This window comes from Macaca mulatta, chromosome 6 (genome assembly GCF_049350105.2).
Source record: "Macaca mulatta isolate MMU2019108-1 chromosome 6, T2T-MMU8v2.0, whole genome shotgun sequence".
Taxonomy (NCBI): Eukaryota; Metazoa; Chordata; class Mammalia; order Primates; family Cercopithecidae; genus Macaca; species Macaca mulatta.
The window spans coordinates 2,598,423-2,619,600 of NC_133411.1; the positions used below are offsets into that span (position 1 = coordinate 2,598,423).

General features: G+C 56.3%; 1 protein-coding gene and 1 long non-coding RNA gene across 9 annotated transcripts in view; one reads left to right on the top strand and one right to left on the bottom strand.

The window, feature by feature from the left end:
* LPCAT1 (lysophosphatidylcholine acyltransferase 1) overlaps window positions 1-21,178 on the bottom strand; it is a 61,812-nt gene that overhangs the window by 23,612 nt on the left and 17,022 nt on the right. For all 8 annotated transcript variants that reach the window (XR_013418253.1, XR_013418252.1, XM_001097638.5 and 5 more), the window contains exons 2-5: window positions 16,363-16,505; window positions 9,282-9,496; window positions 4,150-4,262; window positions 2,708-2,768 (exon numbers count right to left, since the gene is read on the bottom strand). Coding sequence is in view for 6 of the 8 variants with exons in the window: in XM_001097638.5 (XP_001097638.2) it covers window positions 2,708-2,768; window positions 4,150-4,262; window positions 9,282-9,496; window positions 16,363-16,505 (532 nt within the window). In the remaining 2 variants the exon portion in view is untranslated. The remainder of the gene's footprint in view (window positions 1-2,707; window positions 2,769-4,149; window positions 4,263-9,281; window positions 9,497-16,362; window positions 16,506-21,178) is intronic.
* Window positions 6,837-8,819, top strand: LOC144341376 (uncharacterized). The gene is made up of 2 exons (XR_013418258.1): window positions 6,837-6,971; window positions 7,068-8,819. It is a non-coding gene; the product is annotated as an uncharacterized LOC144341376 (long non-coding RNA).

Genomic DNA, 21,178 nt, shown 5'->3' on the forward strand with positions numbered 1-21,178 from the left:
GAGGGTGAGTGTGGACACTGGAGAGGAAGGCCCCACATGGGCCTGTTTCAGGTGCAACTCGATCCCTGCAGAGCCTGAGGGTCCCAGCCCTGCCGGAACCCACCACATCCAGCAGACCCCACGGGGCTCTGCTGAGCTCTGTCACTCCCACCTCAGAGGCGGCCAAGCCCAGGGACTCCCTGGCACCCCTGGCCTGGGTCTGCAACAGGGGGACTCAGGTGGACAGTGCAGCACAGACAGGAGACGCTCAGGAGAAAGAAGGCCCCCACGCCCAGGAGGACCCTGGCAGAGGCTCCAGGAGCCTGAGGCTGGAGGCTGGGCCCGATGCAGGAAGGTCTCCGGGGATGAAGGCGGGGAGTTGGCAGTGGTGCCCAAACAGCGGTGACCCCAGCAACGTGACCCCAACATCAGGCGATCTGATGGAAGGTGGAGGGAGGGGTCTGAGTGGGCGGGCCACCATGGAGCTGGGGCAGCTTGAGCCCAAGACACCAGGGAGGTTGTGGGTGCCTCTGGCGTCAGGCTCAAGGCAGGAGAACCCCACAGCTCTGGAGGGCTCCCCCATGAGGCGTCAGGATCACGCACCACACACCCATTTCACCTCCAAACAGGAGGCTCCAAACCTCACTAAAAAGTACCCAGCTAAGACCCACGAGGGCCTGCGAGATTCCGAACACGTGACTCGAGGCAGCCGGAACCCTGTGCCTGAGGGTGACATGCGGAACTCACAGCTGGACCCACTGGAAATGGAGACGGGGATGGGATCAAGCTGCCGTGTTGTCTCCCCAGACGCTGTGGAACCCACGTGCGGCACAGTGAGCGCCCTTCCTGGACTGCACGCAGTGAGCTCCCACCGGGCACCGCCGTGACACCCCTCGGTTTTGTGATATGTGCTGAGAGGTGCTCACACGCCCTCCTCACGTCTACACGAGGGCTGCCAGCTCCAAAGGGCAAGGCGATGGCCCTCCCCAGGGGCCTCCCCGCAGGCACGAGGCTCCACTCCCGAGGAACGCCTGCCCTTGAAGACAGGGCCCGGCACGGACCCCGGCCCCACACCCGCCGAGGAACAAGACCTGACGTACTTGCCAGCTGTCTTCTCCCTGGAGCCTTGGAAACACAGCCCACTTTCAGCCTTCATCAAGGTTGCCCACAGGCCATGCCCAGGCATGGGCCCAGTGTGGGGGGGGCACGTGGATTCTTGGTCACTGGGTGCCGCCTCCACCCTCTGCATCTCTGGTTCTGATCAGAATGACTCAGAACCACACGTGGTGAAGACAGTGGAACGGGAAGACCCAGTACCTCCCATGGAGCTGCACTCTGAAGGCTCTGCTAGCAACAAAACCTGCCATCTGCCTGCTGCACCAAGGAGAGTGGAGGGTGAGAGCACGCGCATCTGAGCAGGAGGAGGATGGCCACAGGCCCGGAAACCACGGCGGCACACGTAGGCAAGCGACTGCACACTTCCTCGACCCAGCTCCCATAAAAGCCCAGACACTCAGGTTGTGCGGCCCCACAGGCAGGGCGGCCGGTGCCAGTCCGAGCGAGGTGCTGGCTTTTCCACGTGGCTCTGACCCAACCCCGGAGAACAGGTCTGCGTGCCCCAGTGTGGACACAGTTGATGAGAGCCACGACTTTCTAAAGTAGCCCAAGGGAGACGACAGGATCCGGGTGGACCCTCTGACATGCCCAAGGGTATGCAGAATTCCAAACAGACTCAGCGCAGAAAGAACAGTGGACTCTGCTGCCTGCTCACTGCCACGCTTCCCACATCACGGGTGCAGACACAACACTAGACCCGGGTGACCACCGCGGGAGAGACCCAGTGCCTGCTCACGGCAACACTTCCCACGTCACGGGTGCAGACACAACACTAGACCCGGGTGACCACCGCGGGAGAGACCCAACGCCTGCTCACGGCAACACTTCCCACGTCATGGGTGCTGACACAACACTAGACCCGGGTGACCACCATGGGAGAGACCCAACGCCTGCTCACGGCAACACTTCCCACGTCACGGGTGCAGACACAACACTAGACCCGGGTGACCACCGCAGGAGAGACCCAACGCCTGCTCACGGCAACACTTCCCACGTCACGGGTGCAGACACAACACTAGACCCGGGTGACCGCTGCGGGAGAGACCCAATGCCTGCTCACAGCAACACTTCCCACGTCATGGGTGCAGACACAACACTAGACTCAGGCAACTGCTGTGAGAGAGACCCAAGTTCACATGCATTTGAGTCCCCGCTTCCCAGGGAGAAAGAACTGTCTAACTGGGGACCTGGGGACCTGAGGCCCTGGGCATCTGAGGATGGCTCACAGGGATCTGCACCTGGGATTCCCAAGCGGGTGTTGGGGGTGAACTGCAGGCCAAGAAGGGCACCCTGAACCATTCAAAGGCAAGGAGGCCCCTTGTGGACCCAGGACTCCCCTAGCCTGGATCTCAAAACAGAGGCAAACCTCTGTCTCCACCTCACTGGAAACGACCTGAAACCATAACTTCTCCATCTTCCTGTAAACACGATAATCCGTGACTCAAATTCTCCAAGTTATTTTGTGACTTTTCTTAGGAATACCTCTAAGAACCCCAGCATACAGGATAAAAGCAGAAACTGTTCTTATGGGCACAGCACATTCTTCAGAAACATTACTTTAACATTTTCCTTTTCTCTAGAAGAACAATAAACAATTAAGAAAACTACATACCAGGTTTGAAGGTAATTAGGCAGGTCCTGTTCGTACAAGTTCCTTCTGGAAAAATCATTATCTGGAAGTGGGAGGAAGAAAAAGATCAGCATTAAACTGTACATAATTATAATTCAGAGCTTACAGACGCCAATCTTCGCAATATATTTTCTTTGCTACTGACATAAGTTAGACACTGGAATCAGATTCAGTATCTAAATTATTAAAAAGCATTCTGGAAGCACACACTGACTTCCGCTCTGCTGGTTTTCTGAAACTGTGGCAGCAGCGTCCACGCACAAACGGCATCTGTCTTCTTCAACTACAGCTCCTGGAAAGCCGGGTCATCGCGGCGCCCACCTCTCAGACGCTATGAGAACCAGGTGCAACTAAATAGAACCCACGGTTGGCACAACATAAACACCCCCTGGGGGCAGCACTCATTCTCCTCAGGACGAAGGCGGAGAGGAGAGCAAAGACCCACGCATGGCAGTGCCTGTCTGATGGAGCCGAAGGAGGGCTGGGACCCCAGCAATGGGCTGGATGAGCAGGGGAGCTGAGCCCCAGTCAGGCAGCACCCTCCACACTGGGGTTTCGGTTCCTCCCATTCACACCGGCCTGCAGAAGCAGAAACTGCACTCAAACTCCCAGCCCTGCAGGCTGCTTTCAGTTCCGGGCCCCGCGAGGAAGACAGACCTCAGGCGGGCCGGCATAGGTCCACCCAGACCTCAGGTAGGCCGGCATAGGTCCACCCAGACCTCAGGCGGGCCGGCGTAGGTCCACCCAGACCTCAGGTGGGCCGGCGTGGGCTCACCCTGGCAAGCCCAGGGCCAGGCAGGCCAACTGGGTGGGGGAGGAGGCTGCCTGTGCTTGTGGGGGCAGAGCTGGGGCACCCTGGAAGTCACAACCCTCTAAGGGGCTAGCTCCAGCCAGACCCTGCAAAGCTTCCTGAGCAATCAGATCCCAGACAGTTCTGTGAGTGTCCAGCTTCTAATGCTGGCTCAGTCGGAAGGAAAAGAGCGTCCAAGCTCATGTTGGCCGAGCTGCCCCTACAGCTGGGGTCAGGGTTTCTGAATGATGCCTGGGAACCAGCACACAGACCAGGAAGTTTACTCCGGGACTTCTGGAACCACCCAACACACAGCAGGCTGACACATCAACTCCAAAATCAGACTGCAACAGGAGGGTGGATGAGCAATGCTCTGAGTCAGAACTTAGTTCAAAAAAGATGACTCAGGAAGCTGAGATGCGTCTGAGAATTGTTTTTCCTTACTTTAACTTTAAATTTTGGATGCCAAAACCAAATGTGCCTGGCAGCACTCTCCTGAGTTCACGTACTCACTAGGAGAAGAGATTCGGAATCCAGCCCCAGAGGAAGGGCCCCGGTTTCTTCCTCCCTACTCTCGAAGTTCGCATCTTTCAGAATAAAACCACTGAAACACATTCGGGGCTGCGTGCGTTACCTGCGGCCACTTTCCGTTTGACTGCGCCCGTCTCTTGATTTCTTCTACTGTTTTCCTGCGAGAATCTTGGTCTGACCGGGACACGAACACAGGCCGTATATACCGGATCAGAGCTGGAAGAGAGGAGGGGAGACGGATCACGTGGAATGCATGGCTCCTGCCAGGCAGGGCTGGGCAATGAGGGGGCTGCTGCACGGTGCCCAGTGGGGCAGGAGTCTCCAGATGCCCCAGGGGCTGTGCCACGGGTGGGCTGTGAGTCCCTGACTGAGGGAACGGGAACAGCACCTGGCCTTCCCACATCTGTGACAGCAGGAAGCCCTGTGTCCTCAGTGCCACAAGTAACAAACACCAAGTCCACGGCACCCACTGAGGACACGGAGCACAGAACGGAAGTCAATGAAAGACAACCGCCAGGAAGCAGAAAGTCTTTAGTCCTGGTCTTCACAGAGGACAGGGTGGAAGGTGCCGGGTCGCGTGGATTGGGCCCCGCCCACCCCGTGTGGCTTGAACTGCATCCCCTAAAAGACAAGCTGAAGTCCTCGCTCCTGGTACCGGGAATGGGACCTCATTTGGAAACAGGTGGCAGCAGATGCTTAAGGTCCCGGATGAGAGTCCCTATGGGAGGAGGAGACAAAGCAGACGATCAAGCTAAAAGTCCCAGATGAGGGTCCCTGTGGGAAGAGGAGACGAAGAAAGGGAGAGAAGGCCAGTGATGAAGGAGGCGATGGGAGGATGCGGCCACAGCCAGCATCTTCCCGCCAGGAGCCAGGAGGGCTGAGGGAGCTTTCAGAAGAGCCCAGTGCTGCCAGCACTTTGTTCTGGTGCTTCTGCTTCCAGACGCGGGAGAATACATTCCTGTTGCTCTAAGCCACCAGTTTTGTGGTGCTTTGTAGCGCAGCCCCAGTTCTAACCACGGCACCCCACGGCCTCCTGGAAGGTGCAGGGTTGGGGTACAAGGGACACCCTGCCATGAAGGCTGGTGCTCAACCAGGGCAACACGGCCACGGCACCTGTCTTTCTGCAAAAGGATTTGAACGTGGAAACGCAATTCTCAGAAGAGCAAACTCTGAAGACTTTAAAACGAAACTACCCGAGTGGAGCTTCCTTTTTGAGGACGGTGAGCAGGATCCACCCACAGCGCCCCCCAGGCCAACTGAGCGTGTCTCCGACCCCACCATGGGCTCCCAGGCTGCTGCAGGTCAGCTCCACCTCCCCACCCCAGTTCAGTTTCCAGTTCAGCTTCTTTTCTTCGTGTTTTTATTACTTGTAAGGAGTAGCATTTCATGACTTTCATTCTTTCTTGGAGGTTCTTTCCTCCAAGAACAATGAGAAAATTGAAGCCAAAAAAAGAAAATTCCTTCTGTCCTGTGGCTGCCTGTTGGGTCTGTGGGAACCTCCTGTAAAATCAAACACACACGAGGGTCTCTGTGGTCTTTCCTATGTCTTGAATCATTTTGCTTTTTCACGATTCCAGGACTATTTCATCTTTACTCATTGGTTATTCCCAACTCTGCCAAAAAGGACGAAATCAGAAGGGAAGAATGACAGAGTTGTCTCACAGGATGGTGCACGCGTGAAAGAAATGGCCCAGACTGCGTGGTCTTTCGGTGCCCACTGTTTTGGCCAAAGCGTCCCATGGTCATCCCGAGGGCACACGGGGTCTGGAGATGCCACCCTGCCACCTTCGCCATCTTGTCAGCTGGTTTGTTTCATGAACAGAGTCAAGATTTCAGAAGTTGTCTATAACGGCGAAGAAAAGAACAGTGGCATGGGGGCATTTCACGCTCCTGTGGGGTCCGGGGTAAATGTGGGGGACGCAGGGTGAGGACTCTGCATCCCAGCGAAGTCTTGGGCCTGCATCTTTGGGTGGGTTGCCCGGGGTGCGTTTCACACTCGAGCTCCGAGAACTGGGCGGTGAGGACAGCAAGGAGATGCAGCCCCTCCCCGGGAGCCCTGAGGAGCGAAGGGCGTCACCACGCCGTGTGCACACCACACTGGGACTGGCGCACTTTGCCAGCAAGAAGGTGACAGCGTTCTGCTGTCTTTTGGGCATTTGAGCCTCAAACTTTCCTTGACAAGGTTTGTAAATAGATGGTACAGATATGAAGGTCACTGAAAGGAAACTAACAACGTGAAAATGAAAAAAATCCACTTGGTTGATCACTCTAATTGGTATTGATACATCTAAAAATGAAAATATTGGCCGGGCGCGGTGGCTCAAGCCTGTAATCCCAGCACTTTGGGAGGCCGAGACGGGAGGATCACTAGGTCAGGAGATCGAGACCATCCTGGCTAACACGGTGAAACCCCGTCTCTACTAAAAAATACAAAAATCTAGCCAGGCGAGGTGGCGGCGCCTGTAATCCCAGCTACTCGGGAGGCTGAGCCAGGAGAATGGCGCGAACCCGGGAGGCGGAGCTTGCAGTGAGCTGAGATCCGGCCACTGCACTCCAGCCTGGGCGACAGAGCGAGACTCCGTCTCAAAAAAAAAAAAAAGGAAAGAAAATATTTTGAACATTTTCAACACTCATGTCTTCAACAAAGTTGTGAGCTGTCACAGGGTCCACGAGAGGAACCAGAAGTCACCACGAGCCGGGACCGGGGAGACGTCTCTGAGCTGGGACCTGGGGAGACGTCTCTGAGCTGGGACCTGGGGAGACGTCTCTGAGCTGGGACCTGGGGAGACATCTCTGAGCTGCAGCCTGGGGAGATGGTTCTGAGCTGGAGCCTGGGGAGATGGTTCTGAGCTCCCGAATCAGAGGGTGCTCCAGGGGCCCAGTAGAGGAGTCATCAGCCACGCCCCAGGATGATGGCCCTTTCAGGTCAGGACAGCAGGGAGCAAAATGTGGTTCCTGCTAAGTTTGAATCCTAACAAAAATTTCTGACAAGCCTGTTTGTCACTGTCCTTTCCCTCGCAGGTCCGGGGATTATCTCTGAAATGACGAGAAGCACACAGGGCTCCACGAGGGCCCCGCACACAGCAGCACGGCCGCGGCCATTCTTCCTGCTGCGCCGAGATGAAGGGCAGTGCTGGGCCACCTGGGTTGGTCCTGAAGAGGTGGACTCCGGGCCTCTAGAAAGATGGGACTACAACGTCCAGCATCACCGTACCAAACACTCCTTCACGCTGGTGATCTCCACAGGGAAGCACCAACGGCACGGGGAGAGCCCGGCCAATGCTCAGGTTCACTCTGGGTGGGCAGCCCCCTCCCCAAGGACCCCTGCAGCTGCGAGGGTCCCTGGGCACACAGCTCCACAATCCCCCTCCCTGAGCGGATGACGAAGGACCACGGGCCTTTCGGTGGGGGCACAAATGTGGTTTCCTGTGTGTGCCGGAACCACAGGATGCAAACGGTGCTGACTGGAGCTGGGGCTGCCCCACGGGCCAGTGGAGCTTGCAGAGCAGGGTGCATGTGAGAGCCAAGGCCATCACTCGGATGGTGCCTGCAGTCCAATCTCCCTCCACTGCCGGCCTGTCCAGCCTCCTCCAGGCTTCCCCAGCCAGCTGAGTGCAGCCAGCCCTAGAACCTCCAGTCCCACGAAGGACCATCCCTGATTTCCAGGCCTGTCCCAGGCAGACTCAGGCCACCCACAACTGCCCAGCTGCAGGCACAGTCTGGACACCCTCTGGCTGCTGCAGGCCCAATCTCCCACCGGCCGTGCCGGGGCTTCCTCACCCCACTTCCAGCCTTCCTATCCCAGCTGTGGCCGCCACCCTCAGTGGTCAGCACCACAGAATGTGTCCCCCCCAGATATTCTCTAGAAAACTGTCACATGAATGCTCACGTTAGGTGCTGCGTGGAAACAGCCGGCAGGAGCGCCCAGGTGAGGGCCCCGGCCACAGACGACGCCCCTCCTCCCTGCGGCTCCTGCCCGCAGCACCGCCCACTGCCAACCCAGGACCGCTGTGCCCCAGAACCTGCTGTGCTGTGCTGATGGCACCTGTGAAGGAAGCACGAGGACAGAACAGGCCCAGCCGCCCTGAAGAGCACCGAGGACAGAGCTCTGGCTGTCAGGGCTGCACACAGCTGGGTGAGGGGCCACGCAGGGCTCCAGGGCTCCCTACAGTCCTCCCAGAGCCGTGAGTCCATGGGATGCGGCCCCCAAAGATGGGTCCACATGCTGACCCTGGAACCTGTGAATGGAACCTTATTTGGAAAAAGGTTTTTACAGAGGAAACTCGTTAAGGATCTCAAGACAAGAGCATCCTGGATCATCCAATGACTGGTCCTTATAAGAGACACATGGAGGAGAGACACTCGGAAGGAGGCAGGCTAGTCGACCACTGAGGCAGAGGCAGAGCGATGCAGCCACAGCCCAGGATCGCCTGCAGCCCTCAGAGTGGGAAGAGGCAGGAAGGGGCCCCACAGGGTCTTCGGCCCAGAGACGCCTTGATTTTGAACATCTGGTCCCCAGATGACGAGAGGGTGGGTCTCTGCTGCAGTGAGCCCCCGGCTTTGGTGAGGGGTCACGGCAGCACCAGGTGCTCAGGCCCCTGGGTTCACGGCACAGCCCGGGTGCACTGCCGCCCTGCTCCCAAAGACTTCCAGAGCTGCCATCTGATAAAGGAGAGCCACCCTCGCCAAGCAGACCTGGAGCAAGCACTGTAGCCTGTTATGATGGTGAAGGCACTCAGGTGCCAATAAAAATAACAATTACAACAATGAAAATCACACAGGAAACCACAACACAGAAAATGGGGAGAAAGGCCAACGTGCCCGGCGGTGGGGGCTCGATCACTCCCAGCAGCGTGGGGTGGTCCCTCACTCCTGGCAGGGGGCTCTCACTCATTTCCAGCAAGTGGGGTCCCTCGTTCCTCGCAGGGGAGGGATCTATCATTCCCAGAAGAGGGGGGTCCCTCGCTCCCAGCAGCAGAGGGGGTCTCACTATTCCCAACAGAGGGGGGACCCTCACTCCCAGCAGGGGGGGAATCTCTTATTCTCAGTGGCAGGGGGCTCTCTCATTCCCAGTGGAGGGGGGAACTCTCATTCCCAGCAGGGGGGTCCCTCACTCCCAGCAGGGGGGGAATCTCTTATTCTCAGTGGCAGGGGGCTCTCTCATTCCCAGTGGAGGGGGGAACGCTCATTCCCAGCAGGGGGGTCCCTCACTCCCAGCAGGGGGGTCCCACTCACTTCCCCAGATCGGGATATCTCTGCTCTCTGCCTTCATCACGATGGAGGACATCGTCATGGTCACAGGGATGGCGTCGAAGTAGGATGAGTGAGGCGCGAGCGTGAGGATGGCCGCCTCGGTGGGCAGCGCCTGCCGCCCCTTCACGGCCACCCGGTGGAAGCCGCCGGCGAACCACATGGTGCGCATGATGGCCTTCAGCAGGAAGTCCACGACCCTGCAAAAGAGGGCGCTGCGTCACGCGGGCACACGGGCATGGGTCCGCGGTCTCGGAGGCTGTGTGAGGCACGGGGCAGTCCCACGGGAGGGCCCTCCACGGCGCAGTCCAGGCCACGGGCTTCGTGCGGTCGCCGCTCCTGGGACATCTGCGTGAGGGAAGACAAGACGCCGCGCCTTCCTGGCCTCCGCCGTGCCCTCACTGGCTGCGCTCGCTCCTGTGAGGGAGGTCGGGGCCCTGTGTGGCGGTCACGGCCACGCGACAGGCAGTGCTAAAACAGCATGAGACTCCCGAACACAGACAGCACAAGCCCCAGGCCAGAAGACCTCGGACCTTCATGTTAGCAACTTATTTACCAGCGTCCCATCATTTTGAAATGGGAAAAACATTAAAACCCCTAAAATGCATATCGAAATATGGAGGGGCTCAGAGCTGACAGCAGAAGCTGAGACCTGCGTGCGAATGTCCCCACCTCATCTCCACAGGAAGCCCGGGGTTCCCACAACCAGGCATTGTGTTATTACAGTGAGCTGTTTCTGGAAGAAATTAGATGGCCAATAATTTGGAAAATAAAGTAAAAATCAGCCTAGGTTAACTGAATTTGTGTATCCTCGATCTCTTTTTAAAATAGATACAAATTGGCCGGGTACGGTGGCTCAAGCCTGTAATCCCAGCACTTTGGGAGGCCGAGACGGGAGGATCAAGAGATCAGAAGATCGAGACCATCCTGGCTAACACGGTGAAACCCCGTCTCTACTAAAAATACAAAAAACTAGCCGGGCGTGGTGGCGGGCGCCTGTAGTCCCAGCTACTCGGGAGGCTGAGGCAGGAGAACGGCGTAAACCCGGGAGGCGGAGCTTGCAGTGAGCTGAGATCGCGCCACTGCACTCCAGCCTGGGCGACAGAGCGAGACTCTGTCCTCAAAAAAAAAAAAAATACAAATTTAGCCTTTTAAATGTGTGTATTTGCTTTCATATGAGGTTACAGATGAGGCTGTTATTCCACACGTCAGGGAATTGACAGGCAGCAGACAGCCATGGTGTGTGAGAAGCCACAGGCCACGCACACCTTAGTCCACAGAGAACATGGTTCACCCTCGTGAAAAGCCACGTCTCACTCGGCCACTGGGTTAAGTGGGGGATCACACTGGGTAAAACCACGGCACAGAGAAGCAAGAGCCTGAAGCCTTACTGGATTCACATTCCCCTGGGATGGAGGATCCTCTCAGAAGACTTCCAGGACAGGGGTCCCCATGGATCTGAGCCAAGGCGGTTGCTAGGAGAGCACAGAGCCTCTCGCGGGGCCACCCTGGAACGGCCTTTGTGTATGCAGATGATAAACAATGGTGTAGTTACGTAAGGAGACGCTGGGGACCAACCCAGGATGCTGCTTTTCTAAAGGAGAGGGATTACACAGGCTTGCACTTCTCCACCACCTGTTCAGCTGAACATTTAAAAATGTACTTTTCTGGCCAGGCAAGGTGGCTCACGCCTGTAATCCCAGCACTTTGGGAGGCCAAGATAGGTGGATCACCTCAGGTCAGGAGTTCAAGACCAGCCTGGCCAACATGGTGAAACCCTGTCTCTACTAAAAATACAAAAATTAGCTGGGCATGGTGGTGGGCATCTGTAATCCCAGCCACTCAGGAGGCTGAGGCAGGAGAATTGCTTGAACCCAAGGGGCGGAGGTTGCAGTGAGCCGAGACTGCACCACTGCACTCCAGCCTGGGCAACAGAGTGAGACTCCATCTCAAGAAAACTAAACTAAACTAAAAAATAAAGATGTACTCTTATGTACGCATGTTATTTTCCACAAAAAAAAAAAAAAAAAAAAAAAAAAAAAAAAAAACAAGCACAAAAACAAAAGCCAACAGACAGCAATTGATGCCTAAGATGGAAGAAACAAGGCAACGGGAGAAGGAGAAGTGAGGCTGCAGAGGAGGCTGTGGCAGGCACAGGAGCTGGTTCCGGGCAGGGTCAGGGGCAGGAGAGAGGACAGCAGAGAAAAAGGGATCCAAACCTGGGCAGCCCTTGGAGGAACATACCTGCCAGCCCCCAAATCGAATTGCAGGGTCAGACCGTGCTCAGGGGAAATGTACTGGGTGTCGGGGAAGGGAAAAAACAGCCTCTGCTTTCTCTCTAAAGATCTTGGAGGACTTTCATACCTAAACCATCCACGTGTGAAAACCCGGCCTGCTGGTGCAGATGACGGCCTTAGAGAAAAGCTCCGCTCGCTGTGGGGTGGGGGACCCAGGACCCACTCACCCCAAGGCAAAGGCAGCCAGCTCAAGCCCAAGGTGCTCAGGTGCCTGGGCAGCCCGTTCCCAGGCGAGTGTGAATCAGGAGACGGATCTATCTGCATACACAGGAGCGGGGATCTCCATCAGCACCCCCGGGAAATCCACTCGGTCCTACCGTCCTCACACAGACGACACCCAAGAATCCTGAGACGTGTGAGCAGAGCGGCTGCATGGCAGAGAAGCAGAGGCCTGACCCCAAGGAGACAGAAAGGGTGGGCATCAGAAGAGGGGTGCAAAACATCCACCATCGCGAAGAGAGTCAGGAAGAACGGGGGTTCTGAGGGGCATCAAGGAACAAGAAAACACTCTCAGAAACCAAGACTCTCACTGGGGAGACAAGCAACTCACCGGAAAGCCTGGGAAATGAGGAGGAGGAAATCTCCAGAACATGCAGGGGAAAAAGGAGAAAGGCCGCTGAGGCCTTCATCCCCTCAACCCAGCTGGCGTGTGGAGGTGGGCGGGGGAGGCCCACACAGCCAAGCGTGAGGGGCATGCCCAGGCCACGGCTCTGCAGGTTCCAAATGTTCTGCTGCGACCGGAGGCAAGAGGCGGAGAGGGCCCTGGAGAGGACCTGTACGCAGGTACACAGCCTGACTGCTGGCTACGGTGCCGGTAGGGCAGGGCAAGGGAAGGGGCCCTGGGGCCACATCTGGCAGGGCCTCAAGGAGCCAAGTCTGGTGCTGCATGTGGACCGGCCTAGCTGGGTCAGGGACAGCCCCTGGGCAGTTGGTGGGGGAGCTGTGTTGGGCTGCAGGTGTGGAGGGGCAGTCCCAGGCTGCGACACAGGTGGCAGGAGCTGCTGGCTTCTGGGAGACTAGATAAAGTGGATCGATGCTCAAGTTCAAGCTCCAACCTCCAGGCCGACGTACGCGGAGTACCTAGAGTCATCACGGGGATGGCATCCCCAAACTTGGGAACGGACATTCCCACACAGAGCATTCAGGAAAGGGCACCATCATCTGAACCGTCCAGTCAGCCAAGGGACAGCCCCTGGAGGGCCTGGCCCAGCTCAGGACTTGGCCAGCGGTCAAGGATCCAGCCCCAGATGGTCGGGTTTTGCAAAACGATGCTACGGGTTTTACAACACTGTGTGTTTTGAAAGTAACTTAAAATAGTGCCTTTCGCAAAACTGTGTCATTCTTTCACTGAAAGCCTAAGATTTTTATTTTAGGAAGGTTTGAATGACACTAACTTACATTCAGCAAAAATGCTTTAATTCAACATCAATCTATTCAAAACTGCAGAGCAGAGCATAACGTGAGCCAACTGAAGTCCCCACCGACTACGTAATTATTATTCAGCGGTACACTCTGAATCTGCTACTTCAAATCCAGCTTTCTCCTGATCCCCTGCGTCCCTAACTACGGTGCTTTTGTGACTAGGTTTCCCTTTGGGGAGTTCAGAATTCAGGGTTTGTTCTCTGTTTCCCTTCAAGCACCAAGCCAAGCCCAGGACTGTGCACCAAAGAGCTTTCATCGGTGCTGCTGAAGGAGACGCCAGGAGCTCCAGGGGTGGGATTCAATGCCAGGCAGCACGGGCAGCTTGAGTGCCCACGAGCATCCGTGCATACTCTCTGACATGCACACACGTTCACCTGCACACACACAGGCACACACTCACACACATACGCACACATCGCTCTCATATATACTCATACACACATGCACACACACTCATACATATGTACACACATATACTCTCATACACATATGTACACACATGCATATGTGGACACCTGTACACAGGTACGCTGCACATATACACACATACACACACGTACACAGTCACAACACTCATACACACGTACATGCCATCATACACGTACATGTGCACGATACATAGACATCCATCCATACACACATATATATGCACTCACATGTACACACATGCAATACACACATGTACACAGCACACACATATACACACTCTCATACACACGCATACTTGCACCGGCTGCTCTCATACACACATGCAACCACACACCTATGCACATGTACCTACTCTCGTGCATGCACATACACACGTATGCACACTGACATGCACATATGTACACACATACACACACGTGTGCACTCTCACATACACCCTCTCTGCACACATACACAGAATGATATACAGTGAGTCTCCACAGACCCAGATGCCCAAAGATCTCATGAAGCAGAGGTGACAGGAATCCCAGCGTGTCACTGTCATGGTACGCTGTACGTGTGCATGAGATGTACACAGGAAAGCGTCTCTGAAGGACAGCTGCTAGAATAAGAGTCTGTCGTGGTCCATTTACCGCCTGATGAAGCCAAGTCAATTATTCATAGATAAGAAAAGCCACCAGGGTTAGCACGGGGAAATGGAAAATTGCCCCAAGCCGTCTATTTTTGAAAAGTGGAGCCTGTGCTTGCACTGGGCTGCTGCCTCCCGAGATAGAACAGAGGAGGCGGGGAGCTCAGCCCAACAAGGACACAGGGGTAAAGAGAAAGGGTGCCAGGAAAGCACCATGAAGCCACTGCGACCCACAGCAGCACACTCAGCCAGGTCACCTGCAGCTTAACACCACAGAACCCCCACTTCCTAGCTGTGGCTTCTCAACTCAGCAAAACTCAAAGCCTGACTTTGATATGGCCTTGATCTATTTTGCTTGGTTATATATTTGATACCCAATTCCTATCTTATGGTTAAAACATTTCAAAAACAAACCTCAAGATAAAGCATATTCTTCAAACAGAATTTTAAAAATCTAGAAAGGCAAAATGAAGAACCAAAGCCAGTGATAATCCCATCACCCTAAAGAACCCAGGTTGCCCCAGGTTACCACCACCCAGCGAGCTGCTCAACGTCCACCCGCTCAGCAGGGCCCGGAGTGAGGGGACCCCAGCGCCCAGGCTGCCCTCAACTACGACTGCACCATGTCTGCACGCAACGGGGCGGCAAACCCGGGACCCTAAGTGGCCGTCTTTCCCCTGCACCTAACTGCGTGTCTGAGTGTGGCCCTGGGTATCGAGGAGAACCGAAGCTCAGGCAGATGTCAGCTCCCGTCAGCCTCTTGGCCATGAACACTTTGGTGTACATACAGCTCACAGATCAGACACTTTCCAGAGAAAGGAGGGGCCTGGGCATGTCCACTACACCTGTCGGCGGCCAGGCAGTGAATGCATTAGGCTCTACGGCCACACGGCCTCTGTCCCAACCACCTGGCCCGGCTCCCCACCAATGCAGCCTGAACATCACGCAGGCGAGTGGGCGTGCCCGTGCTCTGGTAAAACTTTATTTACAGTCAGGCAGCAGCCTCCCGTTAACTACTAATAATCCTCTTTCTGAATAAAAGATTTTGGGAGCCCCTTCAGGACGATGAGAGACGTTAACAACACATGGAAGGGTTGTCAGAGCTGTGGTTATAGGACATGAGTGATAACTTCTAAGACACTGAAAATATTTATCAAAATATTTATGATATCTCAACATTTTCATTTGCTAATGGCAGATACTTTCAGGAATTTAAATGAAACAAGAAAATATTGTGATTTAGTTTAATTTTTTGTGGTCTGTTTTGGATCTTTAGTTTAGATGTACTCCTCATCGGATAGCTGTGCTTTATTTATATTCTGTGCTTAAAAGCAGGAAGAGTTTAGGTCCACAAAGCAAGGAGAAGACGGCCCTGGAGGGGCGGTGCCAGCAGGCAGCAGGCCAGGCCAGTGTTGGCTGACATGCAGGCTCAGAGGGTGGGGAGGGCCCGGGCCTCCTGTCCAAAGGCAGGGCTGGGGCCTGGCTCCTGCCAGTTGCTGGCCCTGGGGAGCAGTTTCTGCTTTTCCAAGCCTGGCCAGAAATGGTGATTCTGATGTCAAGTCACTGAACCTTTATGATGCGGCAACCTGTTCCCACTTAGCCCACTTTTAATAAGACCAGGTTGGCAGGAGATGTCACGGCGGCCACCTGCTCCCCGAGCAGCCGTTCCCCTCATTGCTGCTGCGCTTACACCTGGAAGACGGCCCCTCCCGGGCCCACAGCAACCGTATCAGGTCCAGCTGCCTCTGCATGGGGGCCACTCCGGTGGGGACCTCCCTAGGCAGGAGGCCTATGTCACTGTGGCACCCTGTCAGTGCAGCCCAAGAGGTCGTCCACTCACAGCCTGAGGGTCTGGGGGAGGCCACTATGGACAGGGCCAGAGCTGAGGGCCTGAGGTGGGAGGGGTAAGGGGGCTGGAGTCACAAAGCCAGGAGAGGGTGTCCAGAAGCCTGACTTCCATCAGCAACAGGGAGCCCCGGCAGGTTCCGGAGCAGAGAAGGCCACGGTGTAGGGGGATCTCTGTGCTCAGGGATTGAAACAGTGGCCACACGTCCTGCAGAGCACTGGAAAATGAAGCCTCAGAGCAGGACTGTGGCGGAGGCGTGGAAAAAGGAGGCAGCAGGGAGGTGGCCGAGTCCCCACTGGGAGGTGGCAGCCCTGGTGGATGCTGGGCTCGGAAGGGAAGGACGGATGGGCTAGGGTGGAGAGACAACCCCACTGGGAGAATGGGTTCCCACTGTTTGGCCGCGTGACCCCCCCACAAGGAGAGCACAGCACATGCTCAACTTACTTCCTCCACAGGGCCAGGGGCTGCTCGGGTTCCTTCTCCGCAGAGCCCAGGGATGCGACAAGTGCGAGGGGCCAGGCCAGCAGCATCATGGCAGCGGCAACCAGGAGGCGGACCGGGAAGAGCGTCAGTGTCATGAGGGCCACCTGCGGACAGAGGGGGGCGTTATCCAGAGAATCTATGTGGGACACCAGGCAGCTCCCCACCCGGCGGAGGTCAGCCCAGGGGGACAGCACGCCCCGCAGAGTGGAGAACTGGGGAGGGGCTACAGCTGGCACACAGCTGACCAAGGCTGACCAGCACTGACTAAGGCTGACAAAGGCTGACCGGTGCTGACCAGTGCTGACCAAGGCTAACCAACACTGACCAGCACTGACCAAGGCTGACCGGTGCTGACCAGTGCTGACCAAGGCTAACCAACACTGACCAGCGCTGACCAAGGCTGACCAGCTGACCAAGGCTGACTGGTGCTGACCAGCGCTGACCAAGACTGACCAAGGCTGACTGGTGCTGACCAGCCCTGACCAAGGCTGACCAACAGTGACTGGCACTGACCGGCACTGACCAAGGCTGGCTGGTGCTGATGCTGACCAGCCCTCACCATGGCTGTGGACACCGACCAGTGCTGACTGACACGCTCCACGCCCACTGCCGGCTTCCTACCTCCTTACTGGAGCCGCCAAGCGAGTGGCTTGGGAACAACACAGTGGAGCTTCTCCTGCAAATTCAAGGGCCACTCTGACCCACGGGACACATTCCCAGGCAGCTCCGCCCCCCAGGACACAGCCCCCAGCCCCCCAGGCCTCACTCAGCAGTTTCCCCTGAAATCGTTTATGTGGGCATGAGAATGCACACGCCACCCTAGGCAGTGTTGGTGACGTGGGGAGGTAGCTGGTCCAAGGTTGGACCTCGGACCACAGAGAAGGCGGCAGAATGAAGCTGTGACTTTCCAGCCAATGGAAGACCCGGCGCAGGAGAGTGGACTGGCAGGAGGGCAGGGGTGCAGGTCAATATGGGGGCTCAGGAAGGCCCCCCATGCCTAGGGCAGGCCCCCACGCCAGGGCAGGCCAAGGCTGCAGGATCCCAGGCAGCCCAGGGTCTGAGGATGGAGGTCCCTCTGGGCGGCGGGCAGGACTCCATGCAGAGGGGCGGGAGGCTTTGGGTGAGGGGAAACACCAGTCCTGAGGTGCAGGTTTTGTGTACAGAGACAGAAAAGACCCAGGAGACACAGACTGCAGTCGGCTCCCAAGCAGAAGCCATCCCTAATTTCTGATGCCTGTCATGGGAGCGCTCCCACTCTGTTTCCTTGGTTTGTCCCTAGATTCTTTTGGGTTCTCAACAGAGACCCAACATAGTCCAAGAGAAACATGCCGGCCACATGCGTCATTTTAAATTTTCAAGGGGCCACATTTAAAGGGAATGACAATTTAATATATAGTTCATTTTGCCCGATATATCTGAAATATCATTTCAACACGTACTCAACATAGAAGTTGCTACTGGCTAGTTTGCATTTTCTCACGCTGTCTTGGATGTGCAGTGTGCATTTCACTCTCACGGCTTCACGCCACCCGTGTCTCCACCCTGTCAGGGTCCAGCGGTCAGGTCAGCCTGTCGGGTACGCAGATCTAGACGATGTTTGGTTTGCGAGAGGTGGCGACCTCGAATGTGCCTCTCCTTCCCCCGCTTCCGGGGGCCCCCGTTTCAGCATGGCCCTCGCTGCGCCAAGCAACCACAAACCTGTTACCCCGCCACTGGGGACGCCTGTCACTGTTCCACGTCATGTTATGTTACTGGTGTTCAGCAAACGTTCTTTACTGCCAAGAAACCTTCCCAGGCCTCGTCCTCCACGAGCTTTGTCTTGCTTTAAATCGTGAGTGGGTGCTGAGCGTTATCAGAGGGTCTTTCCTGCACCTGTGGGGGCAGCCACGTGCTGTTTCCCACTTTAATCCGCCACTGTGATGCCTCACGGCCACAGTCTCTCTAACACTAAAAGCCAGCTTCAGTACTGTGCCGCTACCTGTGAGGATTGTTTTTTAAAAGGAATTGCTAGGTCTGTTGGGTAACAGGTGCTTGGGACTGTCACCACCTGTTGAGTAAGCCGCGCCTGTCACTTCCTCCCGGCAGCTTCCTCATGCGGTCGCTCTACGAAACCAGCGTGCGGCCATGCCTGCCGGCAGCTCCTGACCACTGCCTCACTGTTTCCAACACTACTGCCTAAAAGCCCCTCTTTTTCCTTGGCTTGACCTCACTATTTTTGTCAATGAGGAAATCTCTTCCTGGAAGCTTCTGGCATATTTTCCCCTCCCACTACCAAGGTCTCCCCCCAGCTGCCTTTAAGATAATGAAGTCAAGTTGCCCACCACACTCTCCTTGAGTTTACACCAAGGCTACTCTCTGGTTTCATTTCTAACGTTATCTGTGCCTGCCAAAACTTCCAAACCCACGTCGCCAGATACTTTTCTATTTTATCAATCTGCTTACAGAACCATTTCAGATTTGTTCATTCTCTCTGTTGTGACCTAATCATATTAATTTTGGCTCTTATGAGTTCCTCTTTCTTCTGCTTTGAATTTAGTCAAATGTTCTTTTCAACTTTTTGAGGGAAAAGCCCACGTCGTTATTTTCAGAAACACCTTATTTCCTGATATTCACATTTAGATCACAGCTTCCCCTAAGGACCACCTCGATTTAATCCCACAAATCTAAGGGGCAGCCTTTCCCTTTATTTGTAAAATTTAGTTTTAAATATTTCATCCATTCCCATCTACTGGTACTGTTTCATATTTTGTTGCAGTGGAGGAGAGCACAGTGGAGGAGACCGTAGCCTCGGCCTTCAGCCCGCCTGGTCCTGGGGCTCCAGGGCCACTGGCTGGGAAGAGGCCACTCCGGGGTACACAAGCCTGGCTCTGCTGTTAAAGCCGACAGCTGGGCCGGGCATGGTGGCTCACATCTGTAATCCCACAGCCTGCTTCACTCCACCTCTGGCGTTCCTGAAACAGCACTGCCGGCCAGGCCATTCCATACGGGACCCCCACTGGAAAAGGCTCTGGGGCTGGGGGAGCAGTGCCCATCCCCAAACAACACGGGGCATGAATGAGCCCTGGGTGGGGAGGCCCTGCCTGCATCTAGGGTAGTCAAGCTGCTGGTTCCTTAGCACGTGGGGTTTGCTGGGCCACCCAGTGGGGGGACACACTGTGCGACCACGTGACCCTAGGCCCATGCACCCCTGCGCCTGCTCCTGCGCACATAGGGGAGACAGGGCGACCACCCAAGCCTCAACTTACGCATCCCTGCACCTGCTCCTTCCTGCACGGGTTAGACTGCATGACCACCTGACCCTCACCCCACACGTCCATGCATCCCTGCACCTGCTCCTCAGTGCACGGGGAAGAATGCGTGAACAAGTGACCCTCTGTGCTGGCTCCTTCCTGCATGGGAAAGAATACCTGACCAGGTGACCCTCCCCACCCGTCAGTGCACCTATTCCTGTTGGCGTCCCAGAAGACGGCGTGACCATGTGACCCTCAGCCCATGCATCCTTGCGCCTGCTCATGGTGCATCAGGGAATGCAGCCTGCGCTTCTGAGCTTAGTGGCAGCAAGGAGAGGGGCCTGTGGGCCACAATTGCAATCGCTGACCCTCGGCAAACAGGGCTGATGAGTGGAGGGTGGAGCGGGAACACGGCCAGGGAGGAGCTCCCCAGGCCTCCAGGAGATGGGGAGGGCGTGGCTCTGCTCTGCAGTGCCATGAAAACTGCTTGGAGAGGGGGCCTCTGGGAGCCCCAGGTAGGAGGAGGAGCAGTGCTCCTAGTGAAGAGCCCAGGCATCTCCACCGCTCTGTCTTCACTTCACCCAGCTCTGGGCCTGTGCGCTCTTTCTCTGCCAGGCTCGGCCCGCCCACAGGAGCCCAGAGCCCTCGCCAAGGAGAACAGGGCTTGGGAGACTGCTGTGGCTCCTTCCAGAAGCTTCTATGCCCCTGCACCTTCTGCCCACCCTCCTCCACAGGCCTCACCCCTGCATCCAGTCTCAGGCCCACCCATTGGGATCCTTCCATTCCTCATGCTCCCACGCCCTAGTGCAGATGGGTCTGGATGGACTCTGGCCCCCCCGGGAGATGCCAGAATGGCAGAGCTGAGAGAGAGAAGCTGGCTGGGGCAGCTGCGGCAGCCAAGCCCTCAGCACCGGCAGGGGTGGCCAAGGGAGGTGCTGGGTAGGCAACGAAATTCTTAGAAAATCCTGGCTAGACCTGAAACTCCCAGAACAATGGCCCTCTAAGGAAACGGGCCTGGCCGTGCGGTCTCCCAGGCAGCGTCGCTGGAGACTCAGGTCACTAAAGTGGAGGCACTGGGCACAGCCATTCCTTCCCAAGGCAGCTCTGCAGTGTCCACAGAGAGCAGGCGTGCGTTTTCAGACCTGAAGCCACAGGGACACATGGCAGAGAGGGCAGAGTTCTCCTTACCTAAGCAAGGGCCAGCACCCTGGCTCAGAGGCTCCCACAGAAGCTCCCTTGGCACCTTCACCAGAGGCAGCAGGGGCAGCGTGCGGCCCAAGACATCACTGCAAGTCACGGACAGGGATAAGCAGGCTGTCTCATGACCAAGGCGGGCAGCCGTGGGGAGCCGGAGCAGCCTCCAGGCAGTGTGGCCAGAGGCTGGATGCGGGGAGGCGGAGGGACTCAGAGAGGAGAAGATGGACCACACTCCGGGTCACCACAAGTCAGGCCTCCGCGCGGCAGCTAACTGGGGAGGACACTGTGGACGCCTGCAGATGCAGAGACCTGCAACCTGGCCCTCCTAAGACAAGCTGCTGATGGCTGTG